Source organism: Alosa alosa, chromosome 3, assembly GCF_017589495.1.
Source record: "Alosa alosa isolate M-15738 ecotype Scorff River chromosome 3, AALO_Geno_1.1, whole genome shotgun sequence".
Classification (NCBI taxonomy): Eukaryota; Metazoa; Chordata; class Actinopteri; order Clupeiformes; family Clupeidae; genus Alosa; species Alosa alosa.
In genome coordinates, this window is record NC_063191.1 from 21838364 (window position 1) to 21858363 (window position 20000).

A 20000-nucleotide genomic window follows, 5' to 3' on the forward strand; every position below is an offset into this window, starting at 1 on the left:
ACACACACACACACACACACACACACACACACACACACACACACACACACACACACACACATCTCTCACTTACTCACTCACTCTATCACTCACTCACTCACTCACACACACACACACACACAGACACATACAAACACCAGTGGCGCCCAAGCCTCATAAATAAATAAATATATCTCCACAAAGAACCCCTCCACCTGCACATGTCAGAGCACCGGTCGTGTCACAACAACAACAAACACCCGTGACCTGGCCTGACCCTTGCCCCTCTACCCACCCCCCCTCTTGGCCATCTGGCAGGCGTGAGGGGTGGGGAGCAGCAAGACTGATGACCAGCCAGCCATTAGCCGTTCCTGGTAACCTGGTAAGAGGCTTTCTACACAGAGCGTGACCAAGCACGCCACACACTGCAAGCGCAGCGGCAAACAGCCAAGGCTCTTATGGCACGGCAAGGGGGCGCAATGGAGGCGGAGGGCACGCGGACCCATCACATGGCACCACCCGAAACATGGTACACTGTTTTTCTCTGAGAGTCCAGGCAGAGCAGTCTTGTAAAATGAAACCGAAAAAGCACCTGACCTGTTGAGGAGGGGTGTGTGTGTATGTGTATGTGTGTGTGTGTGTGTGTGTGTATGGGGGTGTTGGGGGTAGGGGGGCAAGGGGAAACAGAGCCGGATGGTTGCCCCCTCTTAGTGAATTCTCTAAGGGGGGAAGGCTCAGAGACGGGTGTGTTTTCTCCATCAGGGCACTTCCCGGCTCACTCACCCCCGCTAAGGCTACACCCCCACCTCCACCTCCTCCGCCTCGCAAACTCTTCAGGTGTCCCAACCAGCAGCTAAACCTCCAACCCCCATCCTCGGCTCCCCCAGCTCCCCCTTCCCTCCTTGCAAAAGGAGAAGACACCCGATCCCTGCCGAGGTTCCACACTCAATCCCCTAAGGCCCTGCTTGGCCCTGACCGTTGACCTGGCCCTTCTCCGGCTATATATACGGGTGCGTATTTGACCTGCCTGCTGAGGAAGGAGGTTTTAAGGGGGGGTGGAGGTGGTGAGGGCTTGCGGATGGTGTAGGTTGTGCTCCGCCATGCGAAATGAGAGGCCTGTAGAAGGTTGTTTCTGCTCACAGGGGGGTGTTAATAAGGTCACCTGGGAGATTGTCCGGAGCAGGGGGAGCGCTGATACCTTGAGCAGGCCCAGTTAGCGATGAGCTCACTCTGTGTGTGCAGCTTTTTTCCGTCGTGAATCCCAGGAAAGTCTTCAGGCAAGTATTATCCTCATTCTCAAAAGCGCTGGCAAATGCTGAGAGAAGTTGTAAAATGGCCAGAGCCTAATCCCTTGACACATTTCTAGGCACACGTACATGCACACACACACACACACACACACACACACACACACACACACACACACACACACACACACACACACACACACACACACACACACACATACATACACACACACACACACACACATACACACACAGACACCACTACCATAAAAATGTCTGTCCGGTCTGTGCAGAGAACTTACATCAGTTTTGGGGATCTTGTCCGAGGCTAACATTATTACAATGTTGTGTTACTGAAGAATTTTACCTCCCTTATTTATGGAAGGAAGAGAGGAAAAAAAACATCCCAACGTTCGAAAAATGCAGGCAAAGCACGCATGTGAAACTTTGCAATAACATCCTGGAGTATGTATTTTTAGTTGGGAAGCATTGAGCTTTCCCTGCCTGGACCAAGATCCAGCTTTGAATGGAAAGTTGGGAGTCCACTTTGAGTCAGATTTACCAGCCTTGAAGCGGACAACGATGACCATTGCTCTGACATGACACCTGGCTTACCAGTACAAGCACGCTGTTTATATGCCTCCTCTCTCACACACATGCAATTCCTGCGTGGACATGAGCATGCACACACACACACACACACACACACACACACACACACACACACACACACAAAGACATAGAAACACTACACTGTACATACTCACATATGCTCATTCACACATAGACACAACACATTCTCATCATGCACACACAATTTTTTTTTTATCTCCCTCCATAATTCATCTCAGACCTGGCTTTGTCATTAGCCTTAGTGTCAACCCAGCAGTGGGGAAGGAGCAGCATGTCTAATTTGATAATAGTGCCATTTATGTGTAAGTCTGCCCTTGTCCTCAGTGTGAGAGGGTGTTTCCCTCAAAAATCTTCCATGACTCGAAGTGTGATGTGAGGACAAGAGGCTTTCCCGGGCACGGGACACCTGTTCCCTGCAAAGATTACGATGCTGAGGAACCAGACGAAATATTGATTTTCAGATTTTCCTCCTTGGTGCACAAAGCCCACTTAGATTAGAGGGTTATCCCCTCCTTGACCTCAAATAGACTGCCTAATGCTGCCCATCTTGTCATTTGGACCCCCTGCTGAGAACAAATTGGAATTTTCCAGAGTCACAATGATATTTCCAGGAAAAAAGGAGGAATAATCCTACACATACACACACACACACACACACGTGCACACATACCAGTGGGTGTCAAAGGTGTTGTTGTATTTTCCATCAACTATAACGTCAAATTCAAGATGTTTTCCTCTGACCATAGAGGAGTATATAAACTGTTGGACTGAACTGGCTTCATTGTTTGGGTGTTGGGGCGGACTGCTCTTTGAGTTAGGCATCTGGGCCTTCAGTAAGCGGGTGGAGGGGGACTAACATCAACAGGGGCAATGAAATTCTTCTGATACCTTATCTACCTCTAAACCACCATCAGTAAAGCAGAACTACACTATAAACTGTAGATTACACAGTATAGTCATTCTCAGTGTCCTTAGCACAAACACACACACACACAGCGAGAAAGAAAAAGACAAATCGCACCGATACCATCATTTTCTACAGAGGTCTTTACTCTTAACTTTGTGCTGGAATTGTCCACGGAGGATGAACACTGACACCAAGTGGCCGCTGTTTGTATGTGCAGCCATGTTGTGAATCACAAACAATCCTCACCAGACTCACACCCTCCCTGCAGCATGCAGGTGATGTCTCTGTTGATGTGATCAGTGGATCAGGTGTCTCTGTGCAATGAGGAGAGGTAGTGGACGCCAATGACTTTAGCATCAGTTCTCCGTTTGAGAAACAACTACAAAATCTCCACTAAAACGAACACTAAAGAAGAAGAAGCTGTCATATATAAAGATACATACATTTAACAAAGAAACTGTGGTTTCGAATAATAGTCAATGGGGTAGCCGCTCTGCATGAAATAACCACCACAAAACGGCTAGTTGTATGACCATGTGGAATTAATCCATTGATTACTACATAATACCCAACATCACGCCGCCATGAGTTCATAGTTCACTGCAGCCAAGAAATTAGGCTGACTTTAGAAATCAGCTCCATGAATTCTGATTTAGTGACTGCACATTGCTGGCAAATTATAGCGTACCTTGAGAAAGCCCAGTCTCATTCATGTTCATCAAACCTAACAAGGCATTCAACAATTTTTATTTCAATGGACTTGCAAATAACAGTAGTAGTAAATGATAGCTCATAGTTTTGAAGCAGCATCAACATAGGCCTTTCTAACATGCCTTTATCCATTAGCAGTAGCTTACCCCCCTCCAAAGAGATGGCTAATTGGGTGTTAGATAGCTCCATAGAAAGTTGCACCAGACCCCTATTCATTCTGGATATAATAGCCATCCAGCGTATGAAATTCCCAGCTAGGACTCAAATGATGTCCTTGGTTGCAGCCATTTATTTGTACTTGATACTTAATGTACCTTACAGTACAAATCTCTCTTTCATGGATCAGTTATAACATTATTGATGCCTCCGATTCAGCATCTTTCAGTGTGTGTGTGTGTGTGTGTGTGTCCTGTATGTTCTTTGAGAATGAGTGTAACATTATCTGTAATGAAATAATAGCCTAGTGGATCGCTATCTTGTTTGTGACATCAGTGCAGTTTAATAAGTATTGCGGTTTGCAAGTAGACAAAATGAAAGGTATAATTTCAAGCAACAGTATATTTTAATGTAACTTATTTGTATTGCTCTTTAACATGTGTTTGAAAATAAAGAAGCCATACATGAGGGAAATAAAAATACATGGTCTGTACAGCAAGAAGCACATTCACACAGTCTAGTTCAAAAGCTAGTCCATATGTGGACATGTTTAAAAGGACACAACACTTTCAAAAGTACACAAACCACTGTCATAGGTATCAACATTATATGGTTGAAGGTTCCTGTCTATCTCCTGACATGTATTATATCAGAAAAAAATATCAATACAACAAACATGAGCTATTTTGTTCTGTCCTGTAGTCAATCAATATCGGTGGCGAGTTGGACAACAGAATAAATAAGAAATGTAGTTTACAATGCAGTCATTACCCAATTTTAAATATGTCTGAACAAGCTACTGGTGCTCGCACATTCTAAAACATATTTTTGTGCATTTTAATTTCAAAATGATATAAGTGTAATTCAGAGTAGTGAAATAGCAAAGCTGCTGTGTTGTGTTTTTGATTTCTTATAATATTCTTCTTTAATATTACCAGAAGTAAGTAAGTGCTTAGCAAAAAATTATTTGAGTAGAACTGTACGTCTAAAACATACTATACACCTCAGGAAAGGGTCTGTTGCTGCCTGATGCCCTCCCAAATAAGTGACTTCATATTAAGAATAGGACATTGCTTCATCATTAAGATGGCATGTTTCTGGATATTAAAAGAAAGGACAGCGTGATCTAAAACCAAATGAAAGCACACGCAAGAGATGAATCTTTGGCGAGAAACAAAGTATTTACACATGCACTTGTGGGAGGTGGTCATTTACCACAACATAATTGATTGATGAAACACACCTCTTCATTTATTTCTGACCTTTGTAATATATCTTAAACCACTAAATGCAATGGTCACTGGAAAGCTAAAATATTAGCCATTACTTTTTACTTCTATAAGGGTTGTATATTAGAAATAACAGCTAAAACACTGTAGTAGTTATCAAGAGGACAGTGTAAGTATAATGTGACTGGTCTAAATGGTGGCAATATTTCACTACACCACAGGATGGCAGCAGCTAACAAAATACTTTCATTTAAATGTGGCAAACTGGGGTGGCTTCTTGGGCACTATATGTATTGGCATTGGCCATTATTTGCAGGTGAGTCAAGAGACAGAGGATAAAAAAAGAAATTGACAATAATAAAACTGTAGCCTTTATCTTGTGTTTCTTCCACTGATTTGCCTACTCAAATGAGTCCTCAGATATTTTCTGTTGATACAAGAGCCTCAACACCGCATTTAACATTTCATTGTTATTTTTTTCCTTTTTTGTTTTTTTTACAAACAATACTCTTTCTTCCCTCTACCACAGTCTCTCCTTAGAAGCATACTTCAGCCTAATGAGCAAAAGTCAGACGCAAGCGTAAAACCAAAGGAAAATATTCAAAACATGATAAGATTTAGAATACATACATTTTACATCTTATGCAAGTGAATGCTTTAAAATGCAATGATTTTGAAACCTTAGCGAAAATACAGAGTACTTTTTTTCATTCCGTCAGTAATTTTTATGTAGACTATACAATATAATATGTATATATGAGTTAACATAGAGCAACATAGCAAAAAAACAAACAAAACACACAAAAATAAAACAATAAATATTTTAGTAGAGTCACTTCTTAAAGTTTTTCATATATATATAGCTTACTTTAGGGTATGATGTCTGTGTGTTTGTATTTTTTTTAATTTTGTCTTTTAAAAGTAAGGCCTGCAGCAGCGTAGTGATTTGAAGCTACTTTAGTACTACAAAAGTCATTGTCAGGTGCCTGTGAGACTTGTAGGGAGAAGCCAGAGAGTGAACTACTGGAGAGAAGTAGTCAACGGGGGACAGACAGACAGACAGACAGACAGAGGATGCAGCTGGTGGGGTCAACAGCAGGTGCAAGTCCCATCTCTCTGGACTGCTATCTCTCATGGTCCGTGACATAAACAAATGCCACCGTTGAGAGTGAGACACACACACACACAGACACACAAACACACTCATGTCCACACAGTAGCAGACAGACAGAGGGCTGAGGTGAGCGTGGGGTGGATAGCTGGAGGCTATGTGTGGACTAGAACATGCTGAACAGTGCAAACATCCCAGCCTGGGAGCCTCCTCCAGTGTGCTCAAAGGTTCGAGTGGGACGCCCCAGAAGAGTAGCCACAGTGTGGAGTTGAGGTGGAGGCTGAGGTGGAGCGGCGGAGTGACAGGCCAGTCGGATCCTGTCACCGTGCCCTGACCCCCCCCTGCCCTGTCCACTGACATGGAGCAGTGCTGAACCATCAGGCTCCACGTCCACTGAAATCTAGGTGCTCAAGGATTGACTAGAATAAGACTTCAATGGCATTATCAGAAATGCCCACAAACAAATAAAAGTATTAGAAGAAATAGATAAGATGAAAAAAAAAACAAAGTGGAATTTGGACCACAGTGTATTTGATTATAACAGTTTGGTCTGTTTTTTTTTCTTTGTACAGAGAAGCCCTTTGAAATCCACAAGCCTGCATAGCTCCCACCTTAGTTTTCAACAACAGGGTAAGTACATCTCAAACAAGAAAGACAAAATTATAATCAGTAGGTGCATACGTGCACTCTTCATGAAATCAAACTATAGACAGTATCAATGAATGTGTATAGAAAAACAAAATGAAACACAGACCATCTCTGATTACAGAGCCTTATTTTTACTAAATAAAGGACTCCTCAATAATTACATATCCATCCTGACTGCTTTATCTTTGGTAGTTTAATCCAAAAGCCAGATCTCAGACCTCACTGTCTTCCCTCTAGAATTAGCTTTTCTTCAGCATAACCTCCTCTGTCAATTTTTTTTTGTCACCCCTTCTTGAGGTGAAGTGTTAGCTCACCTCCTCACCATGCACATGACACAACCACACCCCCACTCTGCACTTCCACTGTCCCCGTCTCAGTCAACTCCCGAAGCCTTCCCAAAAACAGCACAAACATCAAACGCATCCATGCACTCTCACACATACCATATATGCACACAATAACACAATCAAAAAAGGGTAAAGAAAAGAACAAAATCAAAGGCATGAAATTAAGTGTCCTCTGGGGTGAAGAAAAAAGGAAATCATTTCCACCCCAAGAGCAGATCATCGTTTATGGGAGCTCATCATCACTTTGGATACAAAGTTGACAATGGCAGTGGCGGGCTGGTCAGGGTCCATCTCGGCGAAGAGGTGACTGACGTTGTCTGTTGTGCTTCCTTGCTTCCGGGCCACAAACCCAAAAAACCTGAAAGCACAAACAAACAATTGACTCTCTCAAGAACAAGCAAGACGTGTATTTCAAATGAGTTCACATTGAATTCCTTCTCAATATTGTAAAAGCTTATACCCACAAACTAATAGAAAATGATGCAAAATAGATAACAACAAAGCAGGAAGTGCCCTGCTGTATAGGCCGAATGGCTTGGAGGGAAACAGCTGTACTATCTAACAGCACTGATCCCAAACAGAGCTGTATTTACATGAACAAAACCCTCCCACACGCAACACACTCAAAAAAGCTACGCCATGGTCCACACAATGATCTACTTATAGTCCCTTTGCTTTGGACAGGTCTTGCAGTGCACCAACACGGTGAAGTTGAATGAGACCAAATGTCTGTGACTTTGAAGAAAAGCAAGGGGTTACTGTGTAAAATGACGCCATTGATCTAATCTAAATGGGTAAATAGTTACATAGCAATAATCTTAACTGTAGTCTCACGCTGACATCAAATACTACTGTAACGCTCATAAGCACCCCTCGAGCTCAGATCGCAGCGCCACCATAATAACGTTCTCTTGTGTAGCACTTCAACAATGAGCCTCGACCCTAGGAGCCGCATGCAGCGCTATCCCGGCTCAGCCGGAGAATCCCACTCCCTGTGAGTCAGCGGCTTTCATCCTCTGCCCGATCTATTCATCTCTCCTTCCTACAGCCCGTATCTGCCCATCGCATCAGCCCCGCACAGCGTTTAATGAGCGCGCTCAGTGGGGAGGGGAGCCCTTTCATTCTGTGCCTGGACTGGACTGGACTGAACTGAGCCATGATGGGAATCACATGCCCCACAGTGCGGAGGGGAGGAGGAAGCCTGTGCTGGGACATGGCTCAGGGGACGTACAGTGTGTCAGGGGTGGATGAGAGGATGACAGAGAGAAGGAGAAGAGAGAGAGAGAGAGAGAGAGAGAGAGAGAGAGAGAGATATTAAGGGAGAGAGGGAGAGAAAGAGAGGAAAGGAGAAATGACACACATGGGTGGAGTTTGGATACGAGCCCCAGGGGAGAATGTACTGATCTCCTAAAATTGGGATATTGCTTCCTAAAATACATTAAACATGAACAATGCCTGTGAGCAGTGTAGAATAAGCAGGGTGCTTACTTTGCAGTGCCCCCCTCAGGTTTGTTCCACCTACAGATGTAAAAACAACCAAATGGTCAGAAAGTGCATGTCTCTTTAATACCAATGGGCTGTGAGAGTTTAAAAATCCCCAATACTCACTTTCTCTCCTGTGGGTCAGTGTTGCAGAAGGTGACTGTGTTGATAGGGTAGTGTCTCCTGAAGAAAAGCCTGAAGGAAAGAAAAAGGACATCAGAGGAGTGAAGGCACTGTCATGTGCTACACGAGGATGAGGCTAAGTGACCAGGAAGTGACCATGTGTGGGAGGGAAGAATTAAAAAGACGCAGGAACACAGGAAGAAAAGAAAGTAAAAAGCCTGGAGAGTATTTTGAGGAGAGGCCATAGCACTCACTTTCTCTGGTTGTCGGTCAGAGTGATGCCCTGCGTGGACACCTTGAAGTGGACGATGGTGGCGGTGGGGGCAGGGCCGGCTGCCAGCGTCTCAGAGATGGCCTTAGCGATGGCCTGGGGTCCAGTCAGGGACTCCATCTCCACAGAGTTGATATACAGGACGTTGCAGGCTAAGAAAATCAATGCAGAAAACCATTTATCAAAAACATAGAAAACTAAATCCAGGATAATATCACTTGCACAATTCACTAAGTAGCATGGTGTATGCAATGAATCATTTAGAAATTCCTCACAATTCAGCTTAATACTGCTGATATTTTGTCCTATTCATAGCTAGCAGTTTAATGCTAACAAGATTTAAGGATCATCATCCCTTTGTTTTTATTTTATTTCCATCTTTAACTTGGACACTCACATCTGCAAAATACATGCAAAGCAATTTTATTTCTGTGCTTTCAGTTTGAGGACATGCCATCAGGAGACAGACAGGAAAGAGCTTTCTTTCCACAAGACAACCATGGCCTTCCAAACAATCTGAAAGGACGAAAGGCAATGGCAACAGTCTCTGGTTTAGTGAGGAAACGGAGCTTCAAAGGTTTGGGTTTGTTAACAGGCGATACAAATGAAGGCACACACACACTAATCACACACATACACACACACACACACATGCGCATAGGTCAGAGTAGTTTGCACTGGCATAGTGTAAGAAGGCATTGTCTGGACTGGGATGCTGCAGTCAAAGTCGAAGACGCACAAGACCAAAACAGGTTCTCAAAACGAAAGCAAATCAACACGTAGTTTACCATGGGATTCAGTAGGAGCCTTCTGCCCTATAGTCACTTGGGAGTGACCATCAAAGTGGAAGAAAACATGGAATGGGTGGTGTCAGATTTTGTATACACAGTGAAGGAAACAATAAATTAAATAGTGAAATATGGAAAACACTGTAGGAATCAGACTCAGAAAGTATACATTAGACTAAGACCTGTATACTTTCATTAGTGCTCTATTGATGTCCAAGTAAACTGGGTCGATAACCTTGTTTGATGGAGATCAGGCCTCAATGATGTGTGTCACTAGCTCACAAATGATAAAGAGACTAAAGGAATGTGTGGACCCTGAAGCTGGGACTGAATGAGAGCAGATGAAGAGGATGAAGTCTCTCACACCATGACCTTTATTACCCTTGGAAGGCCAATGGCACTCAATCAATCATTGTCTCCTCTTACCTGCTCCCTGTTTGAGGAGCTCTGTTGCAGGGTTTGTTGGTGTCGCTATCTCCGGGGCCTCATCATTAGGATCTGGTAACAACACACACACACACACACACACACACACACACACACACACACACAGAGAGAGAGAAAAGGTGCATAGGTTAGAAAGTGTCAAAGGTTGTGTGAGGATGCTTCCTGTGGGAATCTGGGTGCACAGTGTCACTCTCTACGGGGGAATTCTCGCCCTGCTGGGAATTGGCACGCCTGTCGGGAGTGTTTGGGGAGGGCAGGAATGTGCTGGGGCTTCCATCAGGGGTCAACTCTCTCCCTCTTGCTCTCCTGACACGAGCATGGAACTCGGCAGGCCCGGTGAGGAAGGGCAAGGAGTGACGTAGGGTCGGCGGCCGGGTTTTACGGGTGTGTGTGAGGGCATACGGGCAGGATTAAAACACCACAGCTGCTGTACAGGCCAGAGAGGCTACGCATGGCAGGGGGTAAATCACTCTTACTCTCATATTCACACACACACACACACACACACACACACACACACACACACACACACACACACACACACACACACACACACACACACACACACACACACACACATGCAGTACACTGAGTACAGTATGTAGAAAACTGATGAGGACTCAATGGTATCTTACCTCTGGTAGGTATGACCAGTTTGCAGGGCAGTGCCAGTGGGGTAATCGAGTGCTGATAGACCAGTGCTGACAAGCATCCTGTGTGCACACGCACACACACACACACACACACACACACACACACATACACACACACACACGAGAACGCCAGGGTTAATGTAAAGCAGGCAAAAGCCAAGCTCACACTTACAGTAAACCATCTCCAAATGGAAAACAATGATGTTATATTATCCCTACATATGAGACCTCTGTGGGGCCTGCCACCCTAGGAGACTGGCCTGCTACAAACGGCAAGAGTGTATTTCCCAGTGATGTAGGTTGGAATTACACTGGTGCGTTTGGTCTCCATAGTGACCTGTTGTGTGTTTTGGAAACACCTTCCTTGGCCAAGATCTCAGATGTATGTTATGGGAAAAGAAAAGAAAGGTGATCTGGAACGGATGGAGCAGGGCTTGGGGTGTTGGGGAGTATGTGGCTGTTTGGATAAAATGCTATATGGCTTCAGCTCGCTGGGCCAAGAGGCATACCGAGTCCCTCCGGCCCAATGCAAGTGACGGTCTGCTGCACAGGCTTCAAAAGGAGGACGGCACATCTGGGCTATATGAGAACTATTGTCATTGAAAGTATGGAAGTGATTGTCAGCACTCTGTCGGGGCACAGTTCAATGTCTCCGAGCGCAATATCCTTCACCGCATTCATTAATGGATCAAAGCGAGCGACGGCCACCCTGCCAGGGCCTCCCTAAATATATTAATGGGCTTAACGCCATGGCCCTATGGGAGTCTTGGCAGTGTGCGGGTAAGAGGAGCAGCCTTTTAAATCGAGACGCCTCACTCATCAATTCATGGGGAACAGTGCAGATAGCTCTAAATTTAACCTCCACACAAGCCAAGATGAGATAACGGACTGGCCAGCGCTCCCATACCTCCCACCACTTTCCAACAGAAACGCTCTTTTTAACAACAAAGATACGCCGTTACGCAATTGGTCACTCGAACAGGATGTGTGAGACCTTATGTAAGCAGCCCCTCCTGGTCCATGGGTTGCTTTTTTCCTGCTCTCTCTCTCTCTCTCTCTCTCTCTCTCTCTCTCAGTTTCTGATGGAGCATGAGGCCTCCTTGTCCATTGAACTGACAAGCTCCCATGCTTGTAATGCAGCAAGCAGATGAAATTAGAAGGGAGAACATTTGAGCCAGACTTAAATGACTTTTAACTTATTTCATACTATAATTAGGATTAGGGGGCTTTATGGACTGTGGTCTAGAGTAGCTCAGATCACTTGGTCATTCAAAGGAGGGTCCAGGAGAAGGGGGGGATTCACTGGAGACTTTTATTATAGCAGTCATTGTCAACATGGCTGTCTACTTCAATAATCTCATGAGGGCTGTGCGCTTCAGTACCAGTCCTTAACATCTTCAGTCATACAGTACATGTGGCCTTTCTTACTTCTCCATACGTCAGTAGTATTGTTAGTGGACTCTTGGTTTTACTATGTGTTGATTTGTGTGTTTGCGGAGGCTATGATGATGACTGTTACTGTTACTGTTACTCACCGAAGTAGGGCTCGTTGGGACAGCCCTTCAGCTTTACGCCCTTTGGACTCGTCTCAATGAGGAAGTGGCGCACCAGCTCATTAGTGACGTCACCGGCTGCGTGAGACAAAAAGAAAGACAGATCTCGTAAAATACAGCACTTAAGCAAACGACGCATGCTCACACAAAGTGATATAAAAGTTGATGGAATTTGGGGGGGGCTCTTCAACATCTGATGTGTTTTGCTCTGTGTGCAGACTTGGTGTCAGCCCTGAAATGAGCGCGTGAGTGTTGAGTGAACTTGTGACGCTGCCTGGGGCAGATGAGGATCTGAGATCACGTGTGGGCTTTTCAACGCGTCCCCCTGTGAGCGCGCACTTCAGCATAGGTGGACGCGTTCCAGCATCACCCTCCCTCCTACTCCCCCTCCCCCAAAACCCTGCGGGGCAGCTTGTAATGAAAGCAATCTGCAAACCATCGATGCACTGATCATAATTATCCTCCCAAGGCCCATTCAAATGTGCTGTGAATGCAATGTTCTCATGAGCAGCCAAGAGCCAGGCCTGTTGATAGACGCATTTCTCTCTTTTTGCCTAATACTCTGTTTTCACCAGGCCATCAGAAGACATTAAACACAGCTAAGTACCTGTTGAGAGGTGCTGTTAATAGACTTTGCCCGTAGATAGTGTGGTGAAAACCGGATTACGGCTTAGGCAGGGGTCATGTTGCCTGTCAAGAGTCTTTTGGAGAGGGAAGGGTGTGGTCGTTGGCTGACTGGTGTGTCTGACTGTGAACTCATCAGATCTCACAGGAGAGAGAACACTACTTTTCCAGAAGAGCACGATAGCACAGACCTGGACTGTTCAGCTCTTTGTGTGTGTGTGTGTGTGTGTGTGTGTGTGTTTGTGTGTGTGTGTGTGTGTGTGTGTGTGTGTGTGTGTGTGAGTGTGTGTGTGTGTGTGTGTGTGTGTGTGTGTGTGTGTGTGTAAATTATCATGCCAAACCTTTCTTATTGGGCTGCACAGTGGGAGGCGGGGAGGCCACCTTCATTGCCAGGCCGTAGGCTCCTCTGAACGAGTGGCTGTCACGGATGATGAACGCCCCTGGCTCTCTGTCCTTCAGCACGCTGATTGCTGCACAGGCACAAGACACAGGAACAGACACATTGGCACCAGCGGATGATGGCAGTATAGTTTAGAGCTACAAATCTGTTAACTAATTGTTGCTGTGCGTCTGTGGCGATTAAAGTAGAGGGGTGAGGGCAGAAAAACTCTCCATAAAAAGGTTTATTTGTCCTCATTATGGCTTCAGCTCTTTCAGTAAAAAGTGATTGTGTGTGTGTGTGTGTGTGTGTGTGTGTGTGTGTGTGTGTGTGTGTGTGTGTGTGTGTGTGTGTGTGTGTGTGGGGGGAACTCTAGCGAGAGGCAGATGTCCACAGAGCCTAACTAAGTACATATGGCGTGTGGTGTGTGATGTGACGGTGGAGCTCCATGTGCTTGTGTTTAGAGCTATCTCCAGTGTAGATGATCTAATCCAATAAGAGCTCTGAGGAGAAACACATGGAAGGGCCAACAGGCGCTGACCTCCAGCTAAAAGCTCACACCGGAGGTCAGTTAGTGTATGTTTGAGTGTCTACGTGACCACACACCCCCATCCACACGCTCCACACAGAGATAAATAAGCCCCCCCTGGCACCTCACCTTGCTCTCGGGATATGTCTGGCTTATACCAGTACTTGGACGTGTCCTGGACAAACTTTACATTCAACCTGGTCTCTGGACTCCCATCTGAAAAGAGAGTGAGTTCGGCTTAGATCAGAGCAGTGATGAATGGCCCTGCTTCCCACGGTTCTTGAGATCTGTTTCAGTATGTCTCATTTAAGTAACAGGCATAGTTGATACATCTGACAGCTAGCCTCTTCTCACAAAGGTCAAAATACAACTTTGCTAAAATATACTTTATGTGTGTAACATGAACTTGCAATTAAAGTCTTGCCGGAGTGCTAACTCTGTCACCTTAGGTAGCTTTACAAACATGCTGTCTGGCTCGACTCTGAAGCCACAGCTGTATCTACAGCCAGACGGCCAATTATTTCATCACATCAAACTGCAGTACATTTATAGGAAAAATAGGAAAAACATGTGCACATGCTGTGCGACCATCATTTGGCGAAGCCTCACCGCACATGGCGAGCTTGGAGAAGTCGGGAAGGGTGTGGAAGAACTGCACGTTTGGCGTGCTGCCCCCGCTGGACATGGGTGAGGCCATCTTCCCGTTGAGGGTGCCATAGGACAGGGCGCCATTGGGACGCTCGCCACTGGACATGCGGCGTTTCTCAGGCAGCTGGGGCTGCAGCGGTGGGGCCGGGCTGCCCTGCCGGAAGCCGGCGCCCTCCATGTAGCCGGCGGGCGAGAGCGGGAAGGACGGGGTGGAGGGTGGCTGGTACCCGGAGGAGCTGCTCTGGCGGGACAGGGCGCCGTGCCTCTCGTCTGGAGTGGTGTAGCCGCTGTACATGGGGTGGCGGTCCAGGCTGGGGCTTCCCTGGGTCACCTGGCCGATGGACGGGTGTCGGCCCAGCACAGGGCTGCCCTGCGCGGGGTGGGTGAGGGAAGGCTGCCTGGACAGCACGGGGCTGCTCTGAGCCGGCTGGCCGATGGACGGCTGGCGGCTGAGCACCGGGCTGCTCTGTGTCTGCGTGGCCTGGCCAATGGACGGTTGCCTGCTCAGCACCGGGCTGCTCTGGACGGGCTGGCTGTATGGCGACTGCCGGCTGAGGATGGGGCTGCTCTGGGTGCCCTGGCTGACCGGTGGTTGCCTGTTCAGCATTGGGCTGCTCTGCGTGGCCGTGGACACAGTGGGGTAGTGACCCAGGACCTGGCTGCCCGCCCCAAAGCCAGGCTGGATAATGCCGTTAGCCGGAGAGGGCTGGCGGCCGAGGATGGGGCTGCCGTGGCTGGGCAGGCGGCGCTGGAGGCTGGGGCTGGGGGGCGCGTCAGGGGCCATGGCCCGGTGCAGGGTGCCAGGGCTCGCAGGGGCCGGCTGGAGGCCGGGGAGGCTAGTATGGGTGCTCTCGGGCAGGGATGGGCTGAGGTCAGGGGTCATGTAGCTGCCGGACAGGCTGCTGGAGGCAGGGTAGAAGGGAGTTTGGGTGCGGGAGGCGCTTTGCTCGGACGGCTGCGAACGGAACCCAGAGTCCAGGCCAGTTGGAGGGGACGAGATCAGGGCCCGCGCTGCTGTCAGCCAGAGGGTGCTCTCTGAGACGGGGAGAAAAAGAGTGTTTATATTTACTAAGTTAAGCACAAACAGCAATAAAACCAAACACCATTAAATTCTGTTTATTTCTGAATACAAAATTGTATTTTGTTTGTATTGTTCAACTTAATCTTACTGAAAGTCTTTTGTTATAACTTTTCGTCTCCGCACAGTAAGTGCAACCATAATTCCCGTACCACTCATTGTCCTACTGCTTGGACTGACCTTTCAGGGCTCTCGATGGGGCTGCTGGAGGACAGCGGGGCATTGAAGGCGTGTGTGGGCCCAGAGTGGGTGGCCGCTCGGACGGGTCCGTCCAGCTCATGGCTGGAGGGGACAGGAGCCTGCTGGGCTGCTGGGCCTCCTCCGAGGGCCGCTGTCCGCGCTACAGACTCCACATAGCTGCGCGGCTCTGAAAACCCACAGAGAAATACTGGATGTCAACAGAGAGCTGCCACCTCTATTTCAGAGGGACTAGTTGAGGTTACAACCTACTTCATATTGAGATGAGAGGACTGAGATGAGACAAAGACATGACATGACACTGGAAACTGAGAAAAGGTGTGCTATGTGTTGTAGTCCTAAAGTAAAATGTTTGTTGTAACAGGAGAAATGTTACTGGGCAATTCCATGCAAAACTGTCATGTCCATGATGCCAACACAATGCCATGGTATGGTATGATGTGAATGATGATTACTTGAAATTTGAGCATTCACTCTTCTTGGTTGTAGACCTTACATGAAAAACTTTTCACATAACCATTCGCATCATACAAATGCCATGGCATTTAGTTGGCGTTATGGATGTGACCGTTCTGCATGGAATTACCCTGTTTCACTGAACAGTGTGTGGTGAAGTGTGTTTACAGAGAACTGTATAAGGGATGGCCTGATGATTTAGTGAAAGGCATACTTGCTTGCAATGGCCGTGTTGATGCCAAAACAAAATGTAAAGGATTTAATTCAGAACATATAAACTGGAAAAGACCTTTAAACAAATAGCATGTTTTGTAACCTATTGTTTAGTATGGAAATGTACACAGACTTGACCATACAAAGAGCTGAGTGGGTTTGTAATGGAATGACCCAAACATGAAACACTTGTTTAATGTTTGTATGAAGCAAAGAAATAGCCGTGGGGTGTGTGTGCAGTGGGTATATGAGTCTAGTCAGCATTCATATCTGACTTGTTCAGGCATGAGAGCAGGGGGGCTGCAGGTGGACGTGAGTCAGAGCACTGGACGGTGGGGAATGGATGATGAGTTTGCTGTGACAGACCTACTGTGCCCTTACCTTCCTCCTCATCACTGAGACTCTCAGAGTCTGACAGCATAGGGAGCAGAGTAGAAACGCCAGAAAGACAACACAACATGTCACTACACAGCAGAGCACACAGCCGAAAAGAAACAGCACTCCAGACACTAAGAAGAACAGCCAAAAGAGGAATCCAGGAAGGTCAGATACCAAAGCACATTGTTTGGACACATCTAGTCTTGGTGTGCCTGTTCTTTATCAATTCTTGCACTGTGCTTTGGAATGGAATCATTGCCATTCCATTTTAATAACCACCCTTTGCAGCATATTTAAGCAGATGTTTCATTGGCTTACAGAGAAGGTGTTGCAAAATATCAAACAAACTTGTGTGCTGAACAGCAAAAGCCCTCTGTGAGTTGGTCGGGTCATTGTCTGATTTTCTACCTTAAAAAAATCAATTCTATTTCTCGTTTAGCAAACACCACATGCTGTCTTGGAGCACTCTGAGACGAATAACAAGTGCACCTCTTTATCGAGCTCATTTATGAAATGATATTCCGGGGCCCTCTCATGTTCGGATGGTGGCTGTGTAAATAGGAGGCCCAGCTGGAGTGGTGTCCCTTTGAAGGCTGCTCGTACATGCACGCCTCTCAGGACGGGCCATAAATCAGTCCCCCCTCAGACGCATTCCTGCCCCACTAAAAACCCAGCCCATATAACCGCATATGAAAAGGCGAATGCCCGCTCCATTTACAAGCACTTATGATCTCACTGCTTAATAGAGAGAAATGCTTGTTAAAGAGAGAGAGCAGGAGAGACAGAGAGGTGGGAGGTAAAGAGAGAGCGAGAGAACATGTTTTGATATATGGAAGGGTGAAGGTATATTTTTAGTCCCTCTTTATGAGGTATAACTGGCCGTTGATGGCCCTCCAGAGGGAGGCTGCTCTACTAACAGCCTCTGGACTAAGCTGGAAGGTGACTGGAGGGCTGGGTGGGAGGACAGTGTGTGTGTGTGTGTGTGTGTGTGTGTGTGTGTGTGTGTGTGTGTGTGTGTGTGTGTGTGTGTGTGTGTGTGTGTGTGTTTGTGGATCTCACCTGAGCCGGTCTGGTGGAGCAGGATCTCGGCTGGGTTGTGCGGCTTCAGGCCCAGGAAGGACAGGGGCGTTTTGGCCAGTCCTGGGGGAGAGCGACCTGTGTGGGGGAAACATAGAGCTTCAGCTTCAGCACTCCAGCCCCTCTTCCACAGGGCAGACAGCACACTGACCAGAAGAGCCCAGACCTGTGAGTGTACGTCCAGTATGTGCAAGGAACCACACAGCACACCGTCGACAGTGTTTCACATACATTGACTTATTTGTGGTGGCCCACCACAATATCAACATTGACCACCACACAATGATTTTCCTGGTTGTACTAAATTGTGCTTAAATCTGGTTAGAATCATAACCGCGCTGCACTAATTTGTTAAAAACTGTTGCATTCGAGTTAATTCTGCAAACCTACCACCACAAATATAATTCAATTCTGTAGGAAACACTGGTCGATATTCAGTAGGATGAAGCAACTGTCAACATGTTTGGTCATGTTTGGCCACCTGAGGGCTTCTTCTAAGTAAAGTATGTGATCGGTTTACCCTCAGTACACACGCGGTCTGAGCTCTTTGGATGATGGTGGTGATGGATGTACACAAGAACACTGCAGCTAGGAGGCAGGGGTAGCTGCTGTCTCATGCTCTGTGGCTAGGCCATGCAAGTGCACTCTGGCAAGTGTGAATGGACTAAGATTCAACACTTAACCACTTCAGAGCAAAGACTCAGTGAGCACACCATGCAGATATTTAATACTTTCACTAAAAAACACAAATGACATACTCACACAAAGGAGCAAATCAAATACATAAGCAACTTAGTGAAACTTAAATGGAGACTCAAAATAATGGCTGAAATCAGCACTGTAAAATATAACAGTAACATACACACTGCATGGCAGATGCCATGAGACTGACGTGACAGTGGGAACACACAGATGGCCACAGTGAGGTGGAGCACAGCACCCATAGAGACAACAGAAGCTTCTAGAAACAATAGCATGGACTCCTCGTCAAAGGCACACTGTGACACAGAGGAGGATAGCCAGTGTTGTCCGGAGGGAGCTGCTGTCCACATGCATGCTTGGTGAAGCAGTGCAGGGTAGGAATGGCATGGGCAGGGGTTGCCTGAAGCAGCAGTGGGTGGGTTGGTGGGTGAGGAGGGAAGGGGAGGGTGGGAGACAGTGAAGAGCACAGTACAGTACAGTACATGGCTGGACGTACAGTGGGACTAGTACTAGTGCATTGTCCACTTACCAAAGAATCCCAATCAATTCTTTGTTTGGGCAACAGCCTAAGATGCCTTTTTCAACAGGCAGAGAGAGAGTGTGTGTGTGTGGAGGGGGCAGGGGGAGGCATTTTAAAGGCCTTTATAGTTTGCTGCAGGAGGAGGGAGCCGTTGATGTTGTCTGCCATTTTAAACTGGGCTTCAGCGTAGACAGGCGAGTGCTGACGGGGCCTCACAGCAGAGTGGATAGCCTGAGCTGTCTGCTGCTCCCCAGAGACCACACACACATACATACTCACACACACACACACACACACACACACACACACACACACACATATATGTATGCACGCATGGCCACACACACACACACACACACACACACACACACACACACACACACACACACACACACACACACACACACACACACACACACAGTGGGACACCCCTCTCCAGCACCAGGATTAACACTGATTGTAACACTCATCTATTTCTGGGAGGATTGAGAATACCAGTGTGGACTCAAAAAATCTAACCCTGGTTTACTGTGGCCTCTTGGTTTGACGCAAATGGGCACAGATGTGGACACTTTCACCACATTGCTTTCAGTCTAAATCCCTGTTAATAAGGAGGTGTCTAGTGAAGAGAGGAATGCAGGGCCAGCTCCAAGACAAACAGGGCCAGTGTGAGAGCTACAACCTTGCTTAGTGGGGGTCTGTGCATTTTAACCCTGTACAGAGTCTACGGACTTTTATGAGACTTTTACACTGGGAGGAGTGGATGAGGTAACGAATGTAAGAAGTGGCGCTTGACATCTGACTAATACACCCGCATAGTTTTTTTTTTTTTTTAACAACTTCAATGAGTGCGTGTGTGCATGTGTGTTCGTGTCTATAACTCGCTGTGCGTGTCTGTGCATTCGCATATATA

General features: G+C 46.8%; 1 protein-coding gene across 1 annotated transcript in view; it reads right to left on the reverse strand.

Moving 5' to 3' along the window:
- Positions 1-4017: 4017 nt before the first annotated feature.
- tns1b (tensin 1b) overlaps positions 4018-20000 on the reverse strand; it is a 174124-nt gene continuing 158141 nt past the window's right edge. The window contains exons 22-34 of the mRNA XM_048240077.1: positions 17848-17943; positions 15720-15910; positions 14427-15498; positions 13947-14033; positions 13251-13379; positions 12268-12363; positions 10715-10792; positions 10059-10130; positions 9633-9668; positions 8828-8996; positions 8577-8645; positions 8457-8486; positions 4018-7326 (exon numbers count right to left, since the gene is read on the reverse strand). Coding sequence (XP_048096034.1) covers positions 7185-7326; positions 8457-8486; positions 8577-8645; positions 8828-8996; positions 9633-9668; positions 10059-10130; positions 10715-10792; positions 12268-12363; positions 13251-13379; positions 13947-14033; positions 14427-15498; positions 15720-15910; positions 17848-17943 — 2267 coding nt within the window. The 3' untranslated portion in view covers positions 4018-7184. The remainder of the gene's footprint in view (positions 7327-8456; positions 8487-8576; positions 8646-8827; positions 8997-9632; positions 9669-10058; positions 10131-10714; positions 10793-12267; positions 12364-13250; positions 13380-13946; positions 14034-14426; positions 15499-15719; positions 15911-17847; positions 17944-20000) is intronic.